The 23,996-nt window shown below is 39.1% G+C and overlaps 2 protein-coding genes across 4 annotated transcripts in view; one reads left to right on the top strand and one right to left on the bottom strand.

The window, feature by feature from the left end:
- LOC113037712 (monocarboxylate transporter 10) overlaps window positions 1-23,996 on the bottom strand; it is a 47,948-nt gene that overhangs the window by 2,101 nt on the left and 21,851 nt on the right. The window contains exons 2-6 of one of the 2 annotated variants that reach the window (XM_026195053.1): window positions 15,931-16,075; window positions 13,848-14,277; window positions 9,730-9,873; window positions 9,431-9,659; window positions 7,569-7,835 (exon numbers count right to left, since the gene is read on the bottom strand). In XM_026195053.1, the coding sequence (XP_026050838.1) occupies window positions 7,615-7,835; window positions 9,431-9,659; window positions 9,730-9,873; window positions 13,848-14,277; window positions 15,931-16,075 (1,169 nt within the window). In that variant the 3' untranslated portion in view covers window positions 7,569-7,614. Of the gene's footprint in view, window positions 1-6,251; window positions 7,836-9,430; window positions 9,660-9,729; window positions 9,874-13,847; window positions 14,278-15,930; window positions 16,076-23,996 lie in introns of those variants that run through there. The other variant, XM_026195052.1, reaches the window with a different exon arrangement.
- LOC113037713 (zinc finger BED domain-containing protein 1-like) lies at window positions 18,597-22,541 on the top strand. Of its 2 annotated transcripts, XM_026195056.1 has the most exons (4): window positions 18,597-19,540; window positions 21,672-21,950; window positions 22,133-22,223; window positions 22,373-22,541. In XM_026195056.1, exons 1-2 carry the CDS (start codon window positions 18,679-18,681, stop codon window positions 21,746-21,748), a joined length of 939 nt encoding a protein of 312 aa, XP_026050841.1. In that variant the 5' UTR covers window positions 18,597-18,678; the 3' UTR covers window positions 21,749-21,950; window positions 22,133-22,223; window positions 22,373-22,541. The 2 variants fall into 2 exon arrangements, with proteins under 2 accessions (XP_026050841.1, XP_026050839.1); XM_026195054.1 differs by having other exon boundaries at window positions 21,672-22,223.

The raw sequence follows: 23,996 nt of genomic DNA, 5'->3' as shown, positions 1-23,996 counted from the left end.
AATGAAACCGAATCCTTTTTCCTTTTTTTTCATTAATACTTGTTAGAATACTTTCTTAATTTAATTATTTCTTAGTTTCATGGGAGAAAAATAAACTGCATTAAAAGCTCCAGCATTCCGTTAGTTATCTAGGTTTCAGATTTGTCTAGACAGCGAAGCCATGAAATAACCTGCGGCTGAGTGTGGCAGCTCTCATCTATAGCTCATCATAGACTATACTATAACTCCATCTCTGTGAACTCCATCTCTGTGAACTCCTCCAGACACTAGGCTACTCTGTGACTGCATCTGAAAACCTCACTGACTCTGACTCTGCAGGCACGAAGGAAGGCACCTCATGAAACTGATTTTGGACAGGCTCTTGAGACAGAGTAATGATTTAATGATCTACAGCAAACTATAGAAAGCTTTGGTGATAAACAAGAGAATATTGCATTACTGCAAAATTAATTTTATCATAGAAATTACATCAAAAGTGGAAAATGTTGATCAAAAACATACATTTACACACAAACTATCCACCGATCGCAACTTTCAGACACCATCTTTATTTTTTGGCTTATCTGTCACAGAATGGACCGCACAGGATTGTGGGATATTTAAGGCAGCGAAGGATACATCTATGCTGCCTTCAAAATCATCCAGATGAAGACATCTCAGCAGACAGGAACTGAAGATTGATGTCCTCCTGTCTTGAATGCGTCCTCCGAAGGCAGCTTTTTTCAGTTTTCAAATCTTCCTGATTGAGATCATCAGCTCGTTAAGAGAGAGAAAACCTGCAGAGCTGTGGATCTGAGAACCACACATTTATCATTAAAAAAGAGTCAAGAAATAATAAAATAGATAAGAAAATTTCAGAAAATTCAAATGCAATTTGGGAATTAATGAAATGGATTTGATAGGGTCTCACCTGGCCTTACTCTGTTCGTGTCTACATTTTGTTAAACGTGAGCCAAAATCATCACAATTAAAAGAACCAAAGACTTAAATTTACACAATTTGAGTTCAATTTCTGAAATAAATAAACTTTTACATGACATTCTATTTTACTGAGAGGCAGCTGTATGTTATGCGTTTACAAAATGATTTGGTTATTTCTTTGATAAATCTATGTTTCAACTATTTATTGCTCAATCTGGACCGTGATGGAGCAGCACTATCAGGCAGATACAATGTGTGTGTGTGTGTGTGTGTGTGTGTGAGTGTGTGTGTGTGTGTGTGTGTGTGTGTGTGTGAGAGTGTGTGTGTGTGTGTGTGTGTGTGTGTGTGTGTGTGTGTGTGTGTGTGTGTGTGTGTGTGTGTGTGTGTGTGTGTGTGTGTGAGTGTGTGTGTGTGTGTGTGTGTGCTGCTGGTTTCTCACACTGGGACAGATCATTCACGCTTTAGAGTCCTGACTGATCAGCAGTGTCTCAAAAGGACTTGTTTCTGTCGTCTCTCTCCAGTGAGGCTTGAAGTCAAATGAACCGAGCGGCACACATCTTCAACACTTCATCTCTTGTTGTCTGTCTGACACGCTCTGATTGTAAAGTGTGTTTGTGCCTCATTCTTTCTCATCACTGACACTGGTTTTAATATTTTGTGTCTATTGCAACAACATATGCACATTTTTAAAGTGTGAATTAAAAGACCTTTTGGGGGTCACTGTAGGAACAAAAGCACGACGCCTGCAGACTGCCTGAGCTGGAAGTGTTAGAACATGAGAACAGTGTTTGTCTGTGTAATCGAGGATCTGTGTGAGTGACAGGGTTAGATCTGGCTGTTCCTCAATGCTGCCATCCTCTGGAGTCTCTCCTGCAGTTTTCCTGTGCTTCTGCTTTAAGAATCGCTGTCTGATGAGGCCTGAATTATAAACCTGAGAACACTTCTGCCAGTGATTAATGCGTGTGAAAGAGTTCAGAATGACATGCTTGCGAAAATAGTTCATCATAGCTTATTCTTTTATTAGTTGTCTTACAATTTCAAAAGTTGTTTGCAAATGTTTGCACAATGTCCAGATGAGTTTTGAGGTTTGTTTGTTTTGAACTCTGGAATAAATGCATAGTGCTGTTATTAAGACGTTCACATTGAGCTCGATGGTGCTCATAGTTCCGAGTAAATCAGATGGAAGTGGTCTAAAGTGGTATCTGTTTAAGACTTTTTATATATTTTATCTTTATTTTTTACTTTTATTTCCTTCTTTCATATCTATATGTCTGTATATTTTAGCCTGTGTAGTTTTCTTTAATAATTGCACTGTCCATGGAGCGGACCTGACTCACATTTCAATGCTGGTTATATGTGCTGTATATAATCATGTACAAAATCTTGAATCTTGAAAGAACAGTTCATAAATTTTTTTATCAAATCTTTCACAGTTGTTATTTCTGTGAGAATTTGAGTCAGGAGATCTTACAGCATGAGGTAATAACATCTCCCAGGTGAAGGAAGTGCAGAGAAATACACTTTAGTTCAGTATAATTGACTTCATAATGTATTTAAAGTGCTCTTTTTTGTACTGAATATACTAAAGCTTTTTTAAGTACTCGTTAAGATAATCTTAAGAAGCTCTATGTGTTCTCAGCTGTGCTATTTTGGGACTCCGTGGATTTGCTATAACTAAAAATGTGTTCTTAACATACTTTCTCTATATTAATAAATGTATTTAGTTACCACTTGTAGTACACTTGTCACAAATCAGGCTTCTGTGGCTCTCTCTGATCGCCACTGTTGGGAAAGTTACTTTAGAAAAGTGATTAGTTATAGTTACTCACTACTTGTTCCAAAAAGTAACTGAATTACTCTATAATAAAAGTAACTCGTTACCAGGGAAAGTAACTATTTGCGTTACAGTCAAAAAAAAAGTTGCTTCGTCAAAGATTTTTTTTTTTCAAGTCAGTTTAAATGAGTAGAACAGACAGGTGTTCGTACATAACTTTCGATATTTATTGCATGTCAACAGACAGCAAGAGTTTTATCCTGCACTTCAAGTATTATCTTTGTAAGAAAAGTGGTTTTGGCCACTAGCTTTGTAGATGCGTCGTAGTGAGATGCTTCATTAAGTTAGAGTTGCTTACAACGGAGGTCAACAAAGTCTTTGCTCCTGGGCATAATGTACACATTACATGCACGTTCTTGCCTTTGACAACAATGAATTTGAAGTAGTCCTTATATCTCCACCTTTAAAATGCCAACGTTTCATCGGATTGCTCCTGACTCGCCATCTCTGCTGCTGCTGCGAATCTCTGTTTATCAGTTTCATGGAGTCCTTCTGTTACACATGCACACACGAAACAAGAGATCCAGTAGCAGTGTTTTAATAGAGGAATCCAAAAATCTAAATCCAAAACAGGCAAAAGGTCAATAACAGAAAAGCAGTCCAAAACAAGAAACATGAAAAATATAGGGAACACGATAAAGCAGGGTGACATAAACCAAGGACTCCATGAAACTGATAGAAACAACAGGGGATATATGAGATGTTTCTCAATGTCAAGGAAGGATCCTCGGAAGCCAGTATTTCGAGGATGCTACGTCATCGACATCTGTTGTAGGACTGTTCCAATGTCGAGGATCCTCGGAATTTCAACCAAGGACTGAGTCCTTCGTTCGAAGAATATCCCATACACAGGAAAGGATGCATATGTGTATCCTTCGCGGTCTTCGTGCTCTCAAATCACCCACAATCCTATGCGCGCAGCTTTGCTATCTAATGTTAGTTCAAATGTCGAACATTAACGTAGTCGGAGCGTTAACGGTTTTTATTTACGTTACCAAACATTTGTTATAACTGTAGTAAATATAAGTAAAGTTTGATGTTTAAATGCCAGTACAAATTACTACCGTATTGATATTGTAAATTATACAAATACAAATTGTTAACTGAACCGGACCTGTCATTTAACAATTGGTTGCGTCAACGGCATTTCTTTTATAAATAACTAGTTAAGTTGTCCAAAGTAATTTAATGATACCATTCACAGCGTTATTCACACGAAACCTTTTCACTGATGTAATGACGCAATTACGTGCACTTGCTAGCCTGTTCCATTTACGTGTTCTCCGAATGCTAAAGAGGACTCTCGCCTAGCCTCTGAAGGAAGTGACTTGGAAGGATCAGTCCTACCAAGGAAGTATCCTTGACATCCTTGAGAAACGCCTATGGACAGGTGTAAACAATGAAAGTGGGAGCAGCTGAGTGCAATTAACCTTGATGAATGGGACAAATGCTTGTGGGAAGTGTAGTGTCTGCAGTTGGGTGACTATGGGGAAGTGAGACCACTAGTGGACACCCATGGAAACACAGACCAGACACTGTGAAAGGCATTCATAATATATTCCACACATATATTGCACACATATTTTTGTAGATTAGAAAATTCATTTAGAATGTAATGTAATAATGTTAACAATCCCTTTATATACTTAACTACATTTATGGTGTCTTTAAATAGTACAATCACGTACACTATTACTATGTCATCAGTAGCACTTCAATACTCAAGTAGCTTTCCACATTAAAAATATAGCACTTTAAGTACTTTATGCTAAAAGCATGCTTACTGTTAAATTGTGAATTTTGGTGTCTAAACACATATGATTGAAAAATCCAATCATGTGATAATGTGCATTAATAGCAGACTGAGCACAGTAACCTACAGGGTTTTACTTAAAGGGTTAGTTCATTCAAAAATGAAAATTATGTCATTAATGACTCACCCTCATGTCGTTCCAAACCCATCAGACCTCCGTTTATCTTCTGATGATGTCTTTTGATGATGTTTTTCTTACCTTTCTGGACATGGACAGTATACCGTACACACAGCTTCAATGGAGGGACTGAGATCTCGGACTAAATCTAAAATATCTTAAACTGTGTTCTGAAGATAAACGGAGATCTTACTGGTTTGGAACAGCATAAGGGTGAGTTATTAATGACATAATTATGATTATTGGGTGAACTAACCCTTTAAGTAAAACATTTCTACTATATTTTTCATGAAAAACCAAACAGAACTCGGTGATGGTATATATAAAAGTCCACAGAAATGGTATGTAAAGTGATCATAGATTTAAGCAATGCAATTATAAAACACTTCTGGTATTAGTATCTGACTACACATCAGTTTTAAAAAAGTGTTTTTGCTAATCAGTGTATTTATATTAAGCTGTCCATTGGACAGAGGTTTCATAAAAGTGTAAAAAGGTTTTTGAAATAAGCATCGTGAACAACATGTTATTAATCTGAAGAACAGTCTCCTGAGAGGATCGCTCCTGAAAGGAAACAAAGTGGTTCCTCGTCAGCATCACTGCGGTATAATTATTAAAACCAATAACACAAACTTTCCATTAATACAACCAAAAACATCTTCTTTATTGTAGTTCAAAACTGTATTTATAACCAACTGTGTGTTACATACAACAACAACAAAAAATAACAAAGCTATAAGTCGTTCAGGTCAAGAGATCAAGGTCACTGAAAAGAAACTAACACGTATTGATAACTAAGTGATTCTGTTTGTGTTATTACTCTGTTCTCAGAAGAACTTCATCTTCCAGCGCTTTTCTGCTTCTACATACTGTTTACTTACTCTAATAATAACTAGTACATGGTAAGTGACCTAAACTATAAAATAAAGTGTTAAAGTGTTGTTTTTATTAAGTTTCAATCACAAATGGATTGACAAAAAGTTTGCAATAAATTCTTCAAGAGCACAAGAGATTACTTTGGTGTTTAGCTGAGAGATGGAGCTGTTTGACATGTTTGATTACCCTGAGTAAATCACAGCTGTGTGCTGACCGTCAAAACAAAGAGAGAGAGTGAGTGTGTGTGTGTGTGTGTGTGTGTGTGTGTGTGTGTGTGTGTGTGTGTGTGTGTGTGTATCATATCAGGACACAACTCTGTATAATGACATGTGTATGACACAGGTATTACGAGGAGAGGGTGACTTATGAGGACATAACCCATGTCCCCATTTTTCAAAACACTTATAAATCATACAGAATGAGTTTTTTTGAGAAAGTAAAAATGCACAAAGTTTCCTGTGAGGGTTAGGGTTAGGTGTAGGGTTGGTGAAGGGACATAGAATATACAGTTTCTACAGAATAAAAACCATTACACCTATGGAGAGTCCCCATAAACCACATATACCAACATGTGTGTGCGAGTGTGTGAGTGTGTGTGTCTGTGTATGTGTGTGTGTGCAGAAAAACCTTCTCTGGTTTGATGTACAACAATGATTTACATGAAAAGTATACATTTAAAATAAAATACAAAAAAAGGACAATGTACAAAAAGTAAAAAAGAGAATCTTCTCAGAAACATGGAAATGGTTTAAAGACAATAAACCAACAGATGTACCAGACAGATGGCTCTTGGCACGTACTGCTTTTGCTGTGAGTCGCACTGAAATAACTGCTTTGGAAGCTGTTGGGTAAGATTCCATACAAATCAATAATTCATCTATCAATAATTATGTCGTTAAGGCACTAATAATGCTAGTTGATATAAGAGATATATAAATCAAGAAACACAAGATGGGACAGGTGTGAAGTATAAGCACTTGATGGCCATGGTTTCAAGTGAGTTTACAGCGATTGCCTTCTCTGATCCGCTGATATTTCCAGAATCATGTTCACTGAGGTAGATCACGAGAGAACTATCTGCCAGAGAACAGCGGGACGTTTACATCACCTCAAGACGTTTCATGTGAACAGGAATCAGAGGACAATCATTTTCAGTCGCTGAATTAAAGCACATGTGTTATTCAGTCAAGGCCTCAGTGGCAGTAAATGTGTGCGTCGCTATTAAAGCTGAGCTCACAATGGCAGTCGATCTAACCAACGGACACCACAGATTCTTAAAACATCGTAAAATAGTGTTTCAAAGAGCAACAATCGCAGTTCATGTCGAACACTGAGATCTGCTCAGGTTAGGAAAAAACACATGGAAACCATCCTGCAAACGTTCCAGAGCAGTGTTCCTCCAACATTAAACACAACGCTCAATACAAAAACAAAGCAAGGCTTTACCGAGAACACTGGACGGCATCAGAAAACATCTGCTTGTGTAGTCATGTCTGTTTGCTCTGTGTATTACAGAGGTCTCCTCAACTCTTATTTCTCAGTGAAAATCAACATCTTAGATACTTGCATATAAAAACACTGTTGTCATGCAGTGATGATTCCTCTAATAAACACTCACGGTGGAAGTGTGCCTTCGTAAAAACCTCTTTCGAGTCTTCCACGCTCTGGAGGAAACGATCACATATGGCACAGCTGACGCTTCCTTCAACACAATATATGAGCTGTTCATGTAGTCTGACATAAAACAATGCATAGCTAGATTATAAGAGTAAAGGAAAGTGTGTTAAAATAAAATCCCTTGATTCTTCTTTCAGGGCTTACACCCATCAAAGCACCAGCAAACATCTTCCCTTCTTGACCGATGATTGTCTAACTTTCACTTCCCTTTTAGAAGCTCAGTACAAAAATATTCAAGGAAACTTTCTGAGAGATGCATAGCTCATAAATCACGTAGGTGCCCTGTTTTATGCCCGGTCTGCATGTTCCTGCAGGGTAAGATAATCACACACACACACACACACATACACATCTGTCTGTCCGCTGTTAACGCTCTCAGATGACGGACTCGGGCTCTTCAGGCTTCACCTTGACCTGTGCACCGTTCTTGCTCTCCAGCATCTTCTCGGTGGCTTCGGCCGCCGGCTGCGCCTCCTTCCTCCTCCTCTGCGCCTCCACCCATGGGATCAGGCACAGCACGGCCCCGCCGATGATCGGAGGAATACCCGCCAGGTAAAAGGCCACGTCATAGCTGCCCAGACGGTCTCTGAGGAACCCTGCACACAAAACCAGACAGACGACCGGCTCAGCTACGCCAGATTTAAGGCCATTGCATACTGAGTCAAAAATAATCATTTTAAAGGAGTTATCGGATGCCTATTTTCCACAAATTGATATAATTATTTCGGTCTTAATGAAAAGTAGGTTGAATGGCCACAATTTTTACCCTGTCAGAAACAGCTCTGTTCACAGCAAGGCGTTTTATTGTGTGCTGTTTTAAATGCAAATGATCTTTAAACTTTAAGTGGCTCTGGATAATCCACAGCTCCTTGGTAAGGAGATGAACTCTCCTTTCTCTCTTCACAGTCTCTGGATTGGATGGACCCAATACTTTCTTTTTAAAAGAGAAAAAGGAGGAGGAAATATTGGGTCCATCCAAGATAGAGGACAACAGACATGGACAAGACTTTCAAATGGATCAATTAATATGCATTGGACTACTAAATCGTACAGATGCTTTAACGCTGCTCAGAGGTGGCATGAATGCATTTAGACTGCAATGACAGCTGTGTGTTTGACACTACCCAGCAGACACAGACGTCAATATAAGGTCAGGCTGATGCTGGACATGACGTCAGACAGATGATGCTTTTTGGTTGAGAATGAAAATGCAATTTGACATTGACTTAACTTTGGATTTTTGGTTACACAACCTAAAACAGCAAATATTAACATCAGCTGGCATCCGTATCAGATTAAATGTTGACACCAAAGTTCAACCAAATATCAGCGTCTTATGGCATTGTGTGCCAGCTGGGTAGAGGCTGAGGTGGCTCTAAGATGGCACATCTTTCATGCGGCATGGCATCTTTACACTGAATTCTGATCAGGCACAGAACAGCACTCATTTGACTGAATTAACTAAATGAACACACTGGCCTTCTGAATAATTGAGTCATGAGTCTGTTTCACACTGAAGTGTAGTTCAACTTTCACCTAACTTTGTGCGCCTAAGTACTTCAAGAAATTAAATTTGCAGCAAAAAGAAAAAAAAATCAAAAATTAAATTAATTAAAACTTTTATAAATTTGACTTAAATGTTGATATGGTAATATACAAACCTCCTGAAGTACTAAAATCTTTTCTTTCTTTTTTTAACTTTACAATATACCAACAACCACCTTAAAACAGTTTAAGAGAATTTAGTAAAGAATAAAGATAATGACACGTGACGAATCAAGGCTCGTCACAAATATGATTCAAACAAACCATAAACACCATCACGGTAAAACACATGATGAACTAAACTAAAATAATGCAATAATCATTTATCTAACAACATGAAATGTTCTGTAAAAACCTAATGTACAAAACTGATGACATCAGAATTCTGGGAATGTCAGTTTAAACATTGTCATTGTAAATTTGAAGATAACTTGTTCAGTTCCACTTCCACAAACTGCATAGTTTAACAGTGCTTTACTGTACAACTATATTGAATGTATTTTTTAGTACGTTAACCAGTTAACATTATTACCACAGCTTTTACAGTGTCTGTGAGTTTCAGATTCAGGCCTCTTTTGAATGCATGTGTGTGAATGTCTGATGGCTCAGTGATGCAGTACCGGCTCCGGCCAGCGGGTGGCATTACCTGCGATGGGGGGCCCGACTGTCATGGGGACGGACATCATGCCCAGGAGGAAGCCAATGGCCTGCGACACGTTCTGGGAGCCCACCAGCTCGAACGCGATGGGAGCCATGATGCAGATGAAGCAGCCGTCGAACAGACCCATGAGCAGACACACGGCGATCAGTCCTCCGAACACGTGACACAGAGGAATCATCATGGACATCAGCCCGATCACCAGGAACGAGGACACCTGCAGAGACACACAGAGAGTGAGTGTGTGAGGGAGAGAGAGAGAGACCAGGTCCAGATCAGTCTCCCACCTGCAGGAAGACTTTGTTGACTCCAGGGACATAGTCGGCCACCCTCCCGAAGATCAGACGACCCACTCCAGACGTGATGCCGATACAGGTGAGCAGAACCTCTTTATTAGTGTCTGCACCGAAACGCTCCTCCACATGCTTCATCTGAGAGACACACAATGATCAGTGAGGACAGCCTTAAAACACCTGCTTTAGAAACATCACTGAATTAAACACCAGTTATTCAGCCATTAGTTACCCTACAGACTCTTTTCCTCAGATGTGTGTTTGTGAAAGCGCAGACAGACCACGAGACATGACTGACCTCAAATAGAGACTGAACTCTCTCTCTCACACACACACACAGAGACACACACACATACACACACTCAATCTCTCTCTCTCACACACACACAGAGACACACACACATACACACACTCAATCTCTCTCTCTCACACACACACAGAGACACACACACATACACACACTCAATCTCTCTCTCTCACACACACACACACACATACATACACACACACACACAACATTCTCAGACCTATACCCAAAAATCTGAAAGAAATGCTTTCTCCAACAGAAGAACATGCTTTTAATTCATTTGGTAATTGAATACACTTTATGTTTATTTTCATAAAGAATAACCACTGTCAACAATACTGTCATCACTATCATGTAAATCATTTTATGGTTACATTTTCCAGGCAGAGTTTTGCTTGCGTCTGACGTGACCGGAGCACATGGTTGTTAGCGATGCAGACTGTTTTAGAAGAATGTGAGTAACCAAATAGTTGTTGCTCCCCATTGACTCATATATTATCATAATTAGAAGTCAATGGGGAGCAACAACTGTTCTTCAGAATATCTTCTCCTGCGTTCAACAGCTGAAGGAAACTCTGCGAGTACTTGTGGTAATATGAAACGTTCATAGCCCTGGTGTTTATTCCACGTGATCATGTTTATCAGACGGAGCGGAAGAGACTCTCAGAAGCATCTGCCTGAAGAATCATACAGATATTGTTTGTACAAAAAACACCATTGGTGCATTTAGAAAGAAGACTCCCGTGTTTCTCAAGCAATCGCTGCTGGTGTGTATGTGAGTGTTTGGTGTGTGTGTGTGTGTGTGTGTGTGTGTGGGACACAAAGGAATTCACCCGGAGTGAACGGGCAGGAAAAGGGGCCTGTTTCAGGGACTGTTCTGTTACAGCACTCCAAGCAGATACCTGAACCCACTTCCTGCACAGCACTATGTGTGTGTGTGTGTGTATGATGCATGCATGCATGCGCAAACACACACACACACACACTTCTTCAGAGAGAAACACATGAGGAGATCAGATCCGGAGATGTGCAATTAGAAGAGGACATGAACCATAAAATACACAGGAGCAGATGTAGACGGGATCCTGGGCGTTCGGGTTCCTCCTCCCAAAACACACCAATCTAAGGGCTGGGAGAGGAGCGGCCCACACCACACACACACACACACACACACACACACACAGTTTCACTGTGTAAAAAATGAAGAACATAATGCCTGGCAGTCTAAACATCAGCAGCAATGCACAACCTGAGTTCATTCTGACCTGTGCTGGACACGAGGAGCTTACAGAAAATACACTTTTAACTCCTGCAACAAAATAACCCACGCATGAATCTTTACATCTTAAACACAGATTTTATCACCAAACTTATGTTTAAGGCATTTAAAGTCTGAAAATCTCTCTTGCTGACTCGCTCGTCTTTATTTCACAGTAGGAATTGAATGTTTTGAATGCATAGCACCGGCTGACACAGATGACGGTTTAAGAGAGAGTAGGTGAACCCATTGGAATTGGTTGGTTTTTTACATTAATTAGTCAAAAAATGTCATCTGATTTTCATCAGTCACAAGTATAGGCAAACAAAATGTGCTTATGCCAACGACACACAATTATAATCTTTTCTTTCATTGAACACATCCAATCAAACATTCACAGTGCACAGTGTGGAAAACGTAAATGAATTTTCTTTTGTGCTGAGTTTCATGAGTCGTTCATGGGCCACTTTAAATATTATAATTGTTTGTGTGTAACTAGCTTACACACATTTAGTCTATACTTATGACTTTAATGAACAGTTTACAACCCACAAATGCAGAAATCCAAACCATTCCAATGGCTTCACAACCACATTAATTATCAATGTCTAATGAGTGTAAATGTAATGTCTTTCAGGCTCTATGTTTTACATTTAAAATACACAGATTGTTCTGGAGTTAGCGTGTCAATCATATTGTTTACATTTTAATACATTTAATACATACAACGCTGAAAATGAAGTGGATTTGCGCATCTTCTCAGTTAACAGCGGCTCTGTGTAGTAACAGCTGCTCGATGTGAAATCACACACCTGATGGAATTAACCGCTGATTAGAGAACCGGCTTTACTGACCAGATGCGCATAACGATCGGCCGATCGTGATCGGAGCACCTCTAGTTTTGAGGAATGAAGCACCAACAATTCCTGTAGATTGCAATCTATCTAATAAGAATTTATGCGAAATAGTATTGAAGGTCGCCGTTAAATCAAGAATAATTAATATAGATACAAGTCCTGATCCAGCTGCTACCAATAAGCCAAGGGCGGTCTCAGTACTACAATGAAAACAAAAATCATACTGAATGTAAATAACATGCAATTAGGTGTCTGAAAACATCACATTCAGTCATCTTTTTAAAATATATATTTCCATAGTAAGTTGTCTTTTTCTAAAGTTAGCTAAAGTGTGCTTTTTTACACAAGGGAACAGAAAGCCAACAAACCACCTTGTGGTTGAAAGATTCCAACAACGTTTCTTGTCCTTTTTGCTCTTATAAAAATGATCAGGAAAAGATGTGTGCCAGATTTGAGCTTTAGTCAATCACACACGAGCACCTCAGACTGATATATCAACGCTTGCATGCTAACAGCCACGACTACTAGAAACTATGTAAACATGAAGTACGTGAAGAAAACACTTCTGGGTGTTAAACCTGCTGTTGATCTGAAGTGAATGGAGATCGCTGTGAGGACTTCACAACAGCATCCAAACCCTGCGAGGCCAGGTGCCCTCTAACCCTGGGGGACATGCTTTTGTTTTTTCAAATTGACCTTTAATTTCGGTCATGCTCACAGCATCAACATCCCTCCATGCAGGAGTCCAGCGTACAGATGCAGGAACCACACTGATACTCTGCTGACGTGGCTCTCGTGGGCCATCTAAGCAAGGTTCAGATACTTCCCAATCAACCTCGACCTTTATTAGAGAAAACATACGTATATGTGTGTCTGTTCCTCACACAAATCATCATTTAACTTGAAAATACATCCATGTGAAATGCTGCTATGATGATCTTGCCAGCTCCAGTCCCTGTCAGTGCAATCTTAAGTATTTTACACACAATATATCCTGTTGTGCTCTGCAGAAGAAAATAAAGGCTGAGCATCTGAACATCTCAAACCTACAACCTTAAAAAACATGCCTGATCTTGTGAGAATGCCTTTCTGTGAAATATGTCAAATAAAACAAACCGACTTTGACTTTTCCTAACTATCATCAGCTCGTCCAGACTGTATATCAGAGCAAAGATCCAATTCAAATTGTTAAGAACAACAAGTTGTTGTAGTGCTATCTAACATAAAGATGGAAGTGATGTTATAGATTGACTCATATCTTAGCTGGAAGCTATAGTTTGAAGTTAAAAACATCTTAATGCTGGATGTGTTTCATCGTGTCTTCTCCACATGTGAACTGAGGGACTGGAGAGCTGTGGATTACTTGTGGATTATTGTGATGTTTTTATCAGCTGTTTGGACTCTCATTCTGACGGCACCCATTCACTGCAGAGCATCCACTGCTGAGACACTGATGCAATGATACATTTCTACAAACCTGATGAAGAAACCAACTCATCTAGATCATGGATAGCCCGAGGGGTGAGCACATTATCAGCTAATTTATATTAATAATTATTCCTTGTTTGGAACAGTGTGAGAGATGGTAAAGAGTGCTCACATTTGGGTAAACTATCTGTAATATTTCTGGGAGGAAGTTCTTGAATCATCGTGAAGTCTAAGGCAGAACACAAAAACTAAGCACACTCACCAGATGAACATAAGGCACATAGTATCCGTACAGCGCTGCAGGGATCCCGAAGGCCCATATGCGGTATCCCAGAGACCTCCAGATGTGCACGTTAAACACCCTCTTCAGCGAGGCACAGCGGCTGCCCGACTTGCTGCTGCTTACAGGTTTGGGCAGCAGGGGTTTGTAGGTGAGTCCTGCCAGCATGAGCACGAACATGAAGATGCTCAGAAAACGCAGCGTGTAGGCAAGTCCGACACGCTTCAGCAGACCGGTCAGGATGTATGGGAGCGTGATGGTGAACACGCTGCTGCCCGCTGTCACAATGCCATTCACCAGGCCCAGCCTCCGCTTGAAATAGTGACCCAGGATCACCAGACTTGGCTGATATGCAAAGCTGCAGCCACATGCAAAGACGATACCATAGGTGAAGTACATTGGCCCGAGAGACCTGCAGAGAATTACGATAAGACCACATTAGCTTCAAAGCCACATTTTAAATCTTTAAGTTTTATCATTAAGAATGCTACTATTACTATAATGTTACTAGTTATTCTGCTATTAAAGATACTCCACCCCAAAATGAAAATGTTGTCATTAATCACTTACCCTCATGTTGTTCCTAACCCGTAAAAGCTTTGTTCATGTTCAGAACACAATTTAAGATAAAACAGTATTCTTATCACTTCATAACATTACAGTTGAACCACTGATGGCAGATGGACTATTTTGATGATGCTTTTCATACTTTTTTGGACCTGGACACTTATTTACTTAGCAGTCTATGGAACAGTCACAAGCCTCCAGGTTTTCATCAAAAATATCTTAAATCAAACACGAACTAAGCTTTTAGGGGTAAGGAACAACATGGGGGCAAGTGATTAGTGACGACATTTTCATTTTGGGGTGGAGTAACCCTTTAATGTAATTCAAAGCACAATTGTGAAATTTTGCCAGTGAATGTTTGTGCTCTCGGAAATATTCACCATCTCTCAGTTTAATGTTCACTGTAGGTAAGTAATTACTAGGTTGATTCTCCTAAGTAATTAACAATTTTAACTACCGTATTTTTTGGACTATAAGTCGCACCTGAGTATAAGTCGCAACAGTCCAACAATACGTCATGATGAGGAAAAAAACATATATAAGTCGCACTGGACTATAAGTCGCATTTATTTAGAACCAAGAACCAAGAGAAAACATTACCGTCTCCAGCCGCGAGAGGGCGCTCTGTGTGTTCAGTGTAGACTACAGGAGAACTGAGCAGCATAGAGCGCCCTCTCACGGCTGTAGACGGTAATGTTTTCTCTCGGTTCATGTCAAATACATTTTGATAAATAAGTCGCACCTGACTATAAGTCGCAGGACCAGCCAAACTATGAAAAAAAAGTGCGACTTATAGTCCGGAAAATACGGTATGTGACGCTTTCAAAACATTAATCTGTTTCTCTGACCAAAGCCAGATGGAAATATATATATTTTTAGTTAGTTCTGCTCATGCTAGTGGCATAAAAAGAGAAGAGAAGAGAAGAGAAGAGAAGAGAAGAGAAGAGAAGAGAAGAGAAGAGAAGAGAAGAGAAGAGAAGAGAAGAGAAGAGAAGAGACCCAAGTACAGAGCCTTGTGGAACCTCAGTGTCAGACCAAAAGAGTACAATGTTTTATGTTTCAGTTCAGCTGATTTAATTGAACTCTGGGTCTCAAAGCACTGGGTATGATGAGAAGACATCTGCAAGATCATCCGCACAGTCTTTCAAATCATGATAATCAGAATAAAAACATTTTATTGTCAGGTGTTCAGGAAGATTTCTATTGATCAGCCAGTGGATAATCAATACACCGTCCATTGCTTATAGATTAATCCATTGCTCTCTTTTCACAGTGAACATAATATCATACAAGAAGGATAGTAGGGTATAAAAACAGAAATCTTTCCATCCTGTTTATAGTCCACTGGCTAAGCACTAGTAAGCACATTTAGCAATGAAGGATGGTCACTTACAATCCAATTCTAATTATATGTAATAAAAGCTTAAATTGATCTGCTTAGCAATAAAAAATAAATGTAAAAAAACGTTAAAACCTGAGGTGAATATAATGCACTTACGTGACAAAGGAACTGGCCAGAAGTCCCACACATGCCACCGCTGCCCCTCCAACTGCTGTAATCCGGCAGCCGAGCAGATCGGTGAACACACTGACGATTGGTGAGCAGAAGAAGATCATGCCCATCGAGAGAGAGCCGACCCATGCTGCATACACACACAGAGAGAGTTTATTTTATATGAAGCCAGCAGTCTGAGTAAATGAAACTTCCTTTAGAAATATTTAAATATGACACAGGCTAGATTGAGTCAAATGACAGGAGTGCATCAGTGTCCATCAATCCAAATAAAACAAGAAAATCAAATAGGATGAAATTTTGATGTTTAATTTGTAAAGCAATTCATTCAATAGATCATACAAAATTTGCGTTGGCTTAGTTGGGGTCACTTCATCTACAGCGATATCGTTGAGTTGATTGCAAATAAATGCACAGACACTATTTAAACTGAACAGAGATGACATCACTGAATTCAATGATGAACTGCCTTTAACTATCATTTTGCATTATTGACACACTGTTTTCCAAATTAATGTTGTTCAGTTGCTTTTTTGTTATTATTTCCAAAATAGCTATTTAGTGATGTATCTAACCCTACTGTGATTTACTGTAAAATGATCCATACTGTGTTACTGTAATTCAGCAGTCTTTACAGGATACTGCATGTTAATTCTTATCACAGAAGCACAGAGAGAAAGACACTACACACAGATACAAACAAAAACATTAATCTAACACACTGGCTTCTATTATATCTCTGTGGCATGACATGCACCAGTTTTACTTCAGGACAGAAATGTTACATTAAACATCAAGGGGAGAGAAAGCTGTTGCACAAAAGTTACTTAAAGCTGCAGTAGGTAACTTTTGTAAATATATATTTATTACATATTTGTTAAACCTGTCATTATGTCCAGACAGTAGAATATGAGACAGATAATCTGTGTATAAATCAAGCTCCTCTGGCTCCTCCCAGTGTCCTATTGCCATTTGCAGAAACTCCATCGCTCCCGGTAAGAAACAACCAATCAGAGCTGCGGTCCGTAACTTTGTTTGTGTTCAAAATGTAGAAAAATGTATATAATAAGCGAGTACACCATGAATCCATTTTCCAAACCGTGTTTTTGGCTTGTCCTGAATCACTAGGGTGCACCTATAATAAATGTTTATATTCGGACTATTTTAGATTGCTTCGGGGATACCGCGGCGGAGTAACCCAGTACCTTTGTGATTCTTCATAGACATTAACAGAGAGAAGTAGTTCCGGCTACGATGTTCTTCCGCAAGACGCGAGCAGTTCTGTTTATTAACCGCTAGGGCGTCAAAAGTTCCCTACCGCAACTTTAAATGAACTTTGAAATGTTTTAGCATGCATTGGATGACAAGTGTCACTCAAACACTAATGTGTTTTACTCGTGAGCCTCTAACATACATTACTGTCCTTGATGCTGCAGTTTCACATGGGAAGTCAAAGCTATCATGTGATGATCTTGGTTATGGAGCGACACTCTCTCTCCGACAGAAACACAAGCACACACACACACATACGTCCATCCAACTTCCTTAATGAACACCACATATTATACTCATGATTTCCTATTTATTCTATTTTATTTCACCAAAACTGCCCTGAATCTGAGTCTGTGTATGAAAAATCTTTTTTATGAAATAAATTCGAATAATTTTATAATAAGGCAAGATCCAGCAATGTGTGGCATCACTGTTAGACAAGGTGTGGTGCAGCTTCATCATGGCCTGTATTTGAATGAATATATTAGTTTCAGAAATCATATTGAAGACTAGAATAGAAAGAAAGAAAGACACTGCTCTACTGATCATGTTCTGGTTACTCCACTGCACACGTCGGATCACTTCCTCCTCACTCTTAACCTCAACATGATCCCTGACACATCACTTACCCCTCCACAGGTCATCTTTCGACGTAACCCACGTACACTTTCACGGCTATCTGCAATGGTTTCATCTTCACTTCCTTCCCACTTTCTGCTCCACTCTTACATCTTGTTTAGACACTGTTTGCCCCTTATCTTCCAGGCCAGCCCGTAACACCCCTTCTTCCCCTTGGATCTTATTGTGTATCAGTCACTCCTATTTTCCTTCTCTGCTAATGTCCCCACTGCTAAAAGGACATACTACCATAACATACTACCACTAAAAAAATTTGTCTACCTCTCGCATGCTTTTTAAAACATTTTCTTGTCTCCTTTGTCCTCCTCCTCCCCCTCCTGCTTCATCTATAAAAGCTGACGACTTTGCCTGATTTTTCTTTAAAATGTAAAACATCAGTGCACAATTTTCCACACCACAATCAGTCAAGCTCATATCACCAGCAAACTTACACTCATTTACATCCTTCTCTTCACTCTATGAGGCAGAAGTGTCAAAACTCATCCTTTCTAATCACCCTACAACTTGCCCCCTTGATCCAATTCCATCTCATCTCCTTCAAGCCATTTCTCCTGAAGTTGTACCTGCACTCACTCTAGGGCTGCACAATTAATCGAATTTCTAATCGCGATCACGATTACAGAAGCCACGTTTATGTAATCGTCCAAAGCCGCGATTACACACAAAAAATATATATATATATATATATCTGCGCGCTTAAGAGGCGTGTTTAGATAATGTCAGGTTGTGAGTGGCGAATCACCACTTTTAATAATAGTCTGTAGGCATGTCATTATCAACGACATTATCCACTGATACGTCTCATGTCATGTTAATTTCATCATGTCTGCTGATAGAGCAACATCCGATTCCGACAACGTGCAAAGTGCTCATCCACAATTAGAACCGAAAAGAAAAGCAACATCAGTGGTGTGGAATTATTTCGGATTCACCAGGGATGATGTCGATCAGCGTGTTATACTGTGTAAATTGTGTCGATCAACTGTTTCTGCACCATCAAGCAACACCACAAATTTATACAACCATTTAAAATTCAACCACAGAGTGCAATACGAGGAGTGTCTCAGCGTAAAAAAAAAAGCGCCAAGTGATGCGAGAACTGCAACACAGACACCCATCACGAAATCTTTCTTTAATGCTACTCCGTACCCGGCAGGTTCCCAAAAGCAGATCGAGATAACTGAAGCGATCGCGCATTTCATTGCAAAAGACATGGTGCCGATTAATACAGTTTGCAGCGCGGGGTTTAAAAAACTCATAAACACACTGGACAAGAGATACGTCATCCCCTCCCGCAATTATTTTTCTCAAGTTGCGCTGCCTTCGCTTTATTCAAAATGCCGGGAAAGCATTGAATCAGATCTTCAGAAAATTGAGTTCTATTCCACCACGACTGATTTATGGTCGAGTAGAACTATGGAACCATATATGAGCCTTACGGTTCATTACATTGATGACGAGTTTCAACTCAAAACCAGATGCTTGCAAACGTCCTATTTTCCGCAAGATCATACCGGGGATGCGATTGCTCAAGGATTGAAAGAGATGCTGGGTGCCTGGGATTTAAAGGAGGAGCAACAAGTCTGTGTCACAACAGACAACGCAGCAAATATAGTGAACGCTATTGCCATCAATAAGTGGAGCAGACTTCAGTGTTTTGGACACAGGCTGCACCTAGCAATTGGTGAGTAGTAGCCTGCTATTAATATTCATTTAGCTAAAAATGTACACATAATTCCATATTTATTTCATTGCAATATCATATGTACTTGGCTAATAATATGTAGACCAGGTTTTTTTTTATTCATTCCTGGATTATAATGCATTCAGTGATTGAACAGTTTAGCATGTAACAACTTCAGTGTTTTATATATATATATATATATATATATATATATATATATATATATACAGTCTTGTTCAAAATAACAGCACAATGTGACTAACCAGAATAATCAAGGTTTTTAGTATATTTTTTATTGCTACGTGGCAAACAAGTTACCAGTAGGTTCAGTAGATTGTCAGAAAACAAATGAGACCCAGCATTCATGATATGCACGCTCTTAAGGCTGTGCAATTGGGCAATTAGTTGAAAGGGGTGTGTTCAAAAAAATAGCAGTGTCTACCTTTGACTGTACAAACTCAAAACTATTTTTTTTTCTGGGATTTAGCAATCCTGTGAATCACTAAACTAATATTTAGTTGTATGACCACAGTTTTTTAAAACTGCTTGACATCTGTGTGGCATGGAGTCAACCAACTTGTGGCACCTCTCAGCTGTTATTCCACTCCATGATTCTTTAACAACATTCCACAATTCATTCACATTTCTTGGTTTTGCTTCAGAAACAGCATTTTTGATATCACCCCACAAGTTCTCAATTGGATTAAGGTCTGGAGATTGGGCTGGCCACTCCATAACATTAATTTTGTTGGTTTGGAACCAAGACTTTGCCGTTTACTAGTGTGTTTTGGGTCATTGTCTTGTTGAAACAACCATTTCAAGGGCATGTCCTCTTCAGCATAGGGCAACATGACCTCTTCAAGTATTTTAACATATGCAAACTGATCCATGATCCCTGGTATGCGATAAATAGGCCCAACACCATAGTAGGAGAAACATGCCCATATCATGATGCTTGCACCTCCATGCTTCACTGTCTTCACTGTGTACTGTGGCTTGAATTCAGAGTTTGGGGGTCGTCTCACAAACTGCCTGTGGCCCTTGGACCCAAAAAGAACAATTTTACTCTCATCAGTCCACAAAATGTTCCTCCATTTCTCTTTAGGCCAGTTGATGTGTTCTTTGGCAAATTGTAACCTCTTCTGCACATGCCTTTTTTTTAACAGAGGGACTTTGCGGGGGATTCTTGAAAATAGATTAGCTTCACACAGACGTCTTCTAACTGTCACAGTACTTACAGGTAACTCCAGACTGTCTTTGATCATCCTGGAGGTGATCATTGGCTGAGCCTTTGCCATTCTGGTTATTCTTCTATCCATTTTGATGGTTGTCTTCCGTTTTCTTCCACGTCTCTCTGGTTTTGCTCTCCATTTTAAGGCATTGGAGATCATTTTAGCTGAACAGCCTATCATTTTTTGCACCTCTTTATAGGTTTTCCCCTCTCCAATCAACTTTTTAATCAAAGTACGCTGTTCTTCTGAACAATGTCTTGAACGACCCATTTTCCTCAGCTTTCAAATGCATGTTCAACAAGTGTTGGCTTCATCCTTAAATAGGGTCCACCTGATTCACACCTGTTTCTTCACAAAATTGATGACCTCAGTGATTGAATGCCACACTGCTATTTTTTTGAACACACACCTTTCAACTAATTCAACTAATTGCCCAATTGCACAGCCTTAAGAGCGTGCATATCATGAATGCTGGGTCTCATTTGTTTTCTGAGAATCTACTGAACCTACTGGTAACTTGTTTGCCACGTAGCAATAAAAAAATATACGAAAAACCTTGATTATTCTGGTTAGTCACATTGTACTGCTATTATTTTGAACAAGACTGTATATATGCTATTGTTATAGTTCACTTATCTATATTTATAACATTATATTAATACAGTATATATATATATATATATATATATATATATATATACACACTGTATTAATATAATGTTATAAATATTATATAAGTGAACTATATAAACTGTAACTATAATGTGTTTACAACTATACTAATATAAATTGTACTGTTACTGTAATTTTGAAATTGTGTCTGTTTAATTGTAATTAAAATGTATAGCATTAGTAAACTGTTTGTGTGTGTGTGTGTGTGTGTGTGTGTGTGTGTTTAGAACATTCTTTGAAAGATGGACGGATTGACTGTGCACTAAATGTCTGCAAAAAGGTGGTAGGGTGCTTGTCGGACTGAGTGTCCGACAAGATGGGGCTCAAAACAAGCAATGATCGCCAGGGTATTGGAACAACAGAGTGCCATTTCTTTTGTTCTCTCCGCGGACAGAAAAGCCAGACACCTTGTCCCCACATGGCAGGATGTAGAGGTCCTTGAAGCGGTCAACAACTCCCTTTCTCCACTTGCTGAATTCACGGATGCTCTTTCAGGAGAGCAATATGTAAGTGTGTCATATGTGAAGCCTGTTCTTCATTTGTTCAACAATAAAATCTTGGCAGAGAAAGAGGGAGAAACAGAACTGTCAAAATGCATCAAGAAAAAGATCCTGGACTACCTGAATAATAAGTATGATGATCCACTGACTCAAGAATTGCTTGACATGGCTTCTGCAATTGATCCCAGATTCAAGCTCAAGTACGTCAATGAGAACAGAGTTGAAGCTGTCAAGACTCGTTTGAGAGCTGAAATGGCATCAATATCTACTACAGTCAAGGTAATTATCATAGGTTGTGTGTGCCATGTATATTTTGTTTGGGCCATTCACAGTATTAATTTAAAATTACTAAATAGTCCTTACTATACTAGTACATGACTTTATATTTTATGAGTTAAACAAAATTTTTGCCTTTGTTTAATTAAAAGCCTCAACCATCGGTGACTGTTAGAGAGGATGCAGATGACCAAAATGCTCCAGCACTAAAGAAGACCAAAAAAACACTGGGCAGCTTCTTTAAAGTAGATGAGGACCAGAGGCCAGCATCGCCATCTCTCAATCTCCAAGACATGGCCATTACTGCAGAGCTACAGTCTTATTTTCTATCTGCTGCTGTTGATAGTGAGGAGGATCCTTTGGTCTGGTGGAAGGAACATGCAAAACAATTCCCAGCACTATCCAAGTTGGCACAAAAGTATTTGTGCATTCCTGCCACAAGCTCTCCCTCGGAAAGAGTATTCAGCACTGGAGGAAACATTGTGAATTGTTTGCGTGCATCCCTAAAGCCTGAAAGTGTGGACAGGCTTGTGTTCCAAGCCAAAAATCTTTAAAAGTCTAACTTGATGTTGTTCATTCCTGAAACCTTGAAGTGTTTTTATGTCTTGTGTTCTAGGCCAAAATACTTCATATGGCAAACTCAGTTTTTTTCTTTTTACAGGTTATCTTGAGTTTTTCTATTGTTTTAATTTTAGTTTTAGTATAATACCATGCATACTATTGCATATTTGCACTTTTTTATTTAAAGAAACCAAACCAATGTAGAAAAGCAATAAAAGTTTTTCAGGAAGAGTGTTTTCAGCTTGGTTTTTTTTATTTTTATATACAAATATGGCATGAAGTTGCTTTAAACATGGTATAAAGCTACTTAAAACATCAATCAATGTAAATTGTAATAATCGTAATTAATAATCTCAATTACAATTTCAAAGGAATAATCGACAATTATGATTTTTGTCATAATCGTGCAGCCCTAACTCATTCACATCATCAACACTTCCCTCCACACTGGTGTTTTTCCCTCATCATTGAGACAGGCACGTATAACTCCACTACTTAAGAAACCCAACCTCAACCCATCTCTTTTAGAGAACTACAGACCAGTTTCCCTTCTTCCTTTCATTGCAAAAACACTTGAAGGAGCTGTGTTCAAACAAGTCTCTACATTTCTCACACAGAACAACCTCCTTGACAGCAACCAATCTGGCTTCAGAAGTAGACATTCAACTAAGATGGCCTTGCTCTCAGTTGTTGAAGCTCTAAGACTGGCAAGAGCAGAATCCAAATCTTCAGTACTAATCCTGCTTGATCTGTCCGCTGCTTTTGACAGGGTTAATCACCAGATCCTCCTATCAACCCTAGTGGCAAAGGGCATCTCAGGAACCACACTTCAATGGTTTGAGTCTAACCTATCAGATAGGTCCTTTAAAGTGTCTTGGACTGGGGTGATAGGTCCTTTAAAGTATACTATCTACTGGGGTGCCTCAGGGCTCAGTTCTAAAAGTCCCTTATAGGCTTGCACTCTATTGGTTTACTGCTTGTTTTCTTTAAAAAGAAAACAATAACACTAGCTTTTCTAATCTTTTCGTATTCTATTTGTTTTCTTTATTTATTAAATAATTAAAAAGAAAACCTTGCTATGTGTACTGCATTAGGCTATTTGAGACTACGTATAGCCAGGGATGGGCAGTATTTCAGATACATGTATTTAAAATACGCATTTGAAATACAAAATACTATTTTGTATTTTAAAGGGTTTGGAAAAAATCAAATGTA

This window comes from Carassius auratus, chromosome 20 (assembly GCF_003368295.1).
Source record: "Carassius auratus strain Wakin chromosome 20, ASM336829v1, whole genome shotgun sequence".
Lineage (NCBI taxonomy): Eukaryota > Metazoa > Chordata > Actinopteri > Cypriniformes > Cyprinidae > Carassius > Carassius auratus.
Note: the sequence above shows the minus strand (reverse complement) of the source record. Positions and strands in the feature narration are given on the sequence as shown.

What these genes read in the sequence shown, in the direction of transcription:
- LOC113037713 (XM_026195056.1), top strand. Translation starts at nt 18,679, where the DNA reads ATGTCTGCTGATAGAGCAACATCCGATTCCGACAACGTGCAAAGTGCT. An exon ending in CAGGCTGCACCTAGCAATTG is followed by an intron (nt 19,541 to 21,671) that starts GTGAGTAGTAGC and finishes GTGTGTGTTTAG; the next exon opens with AACATTCTTTGAAAGATGGA.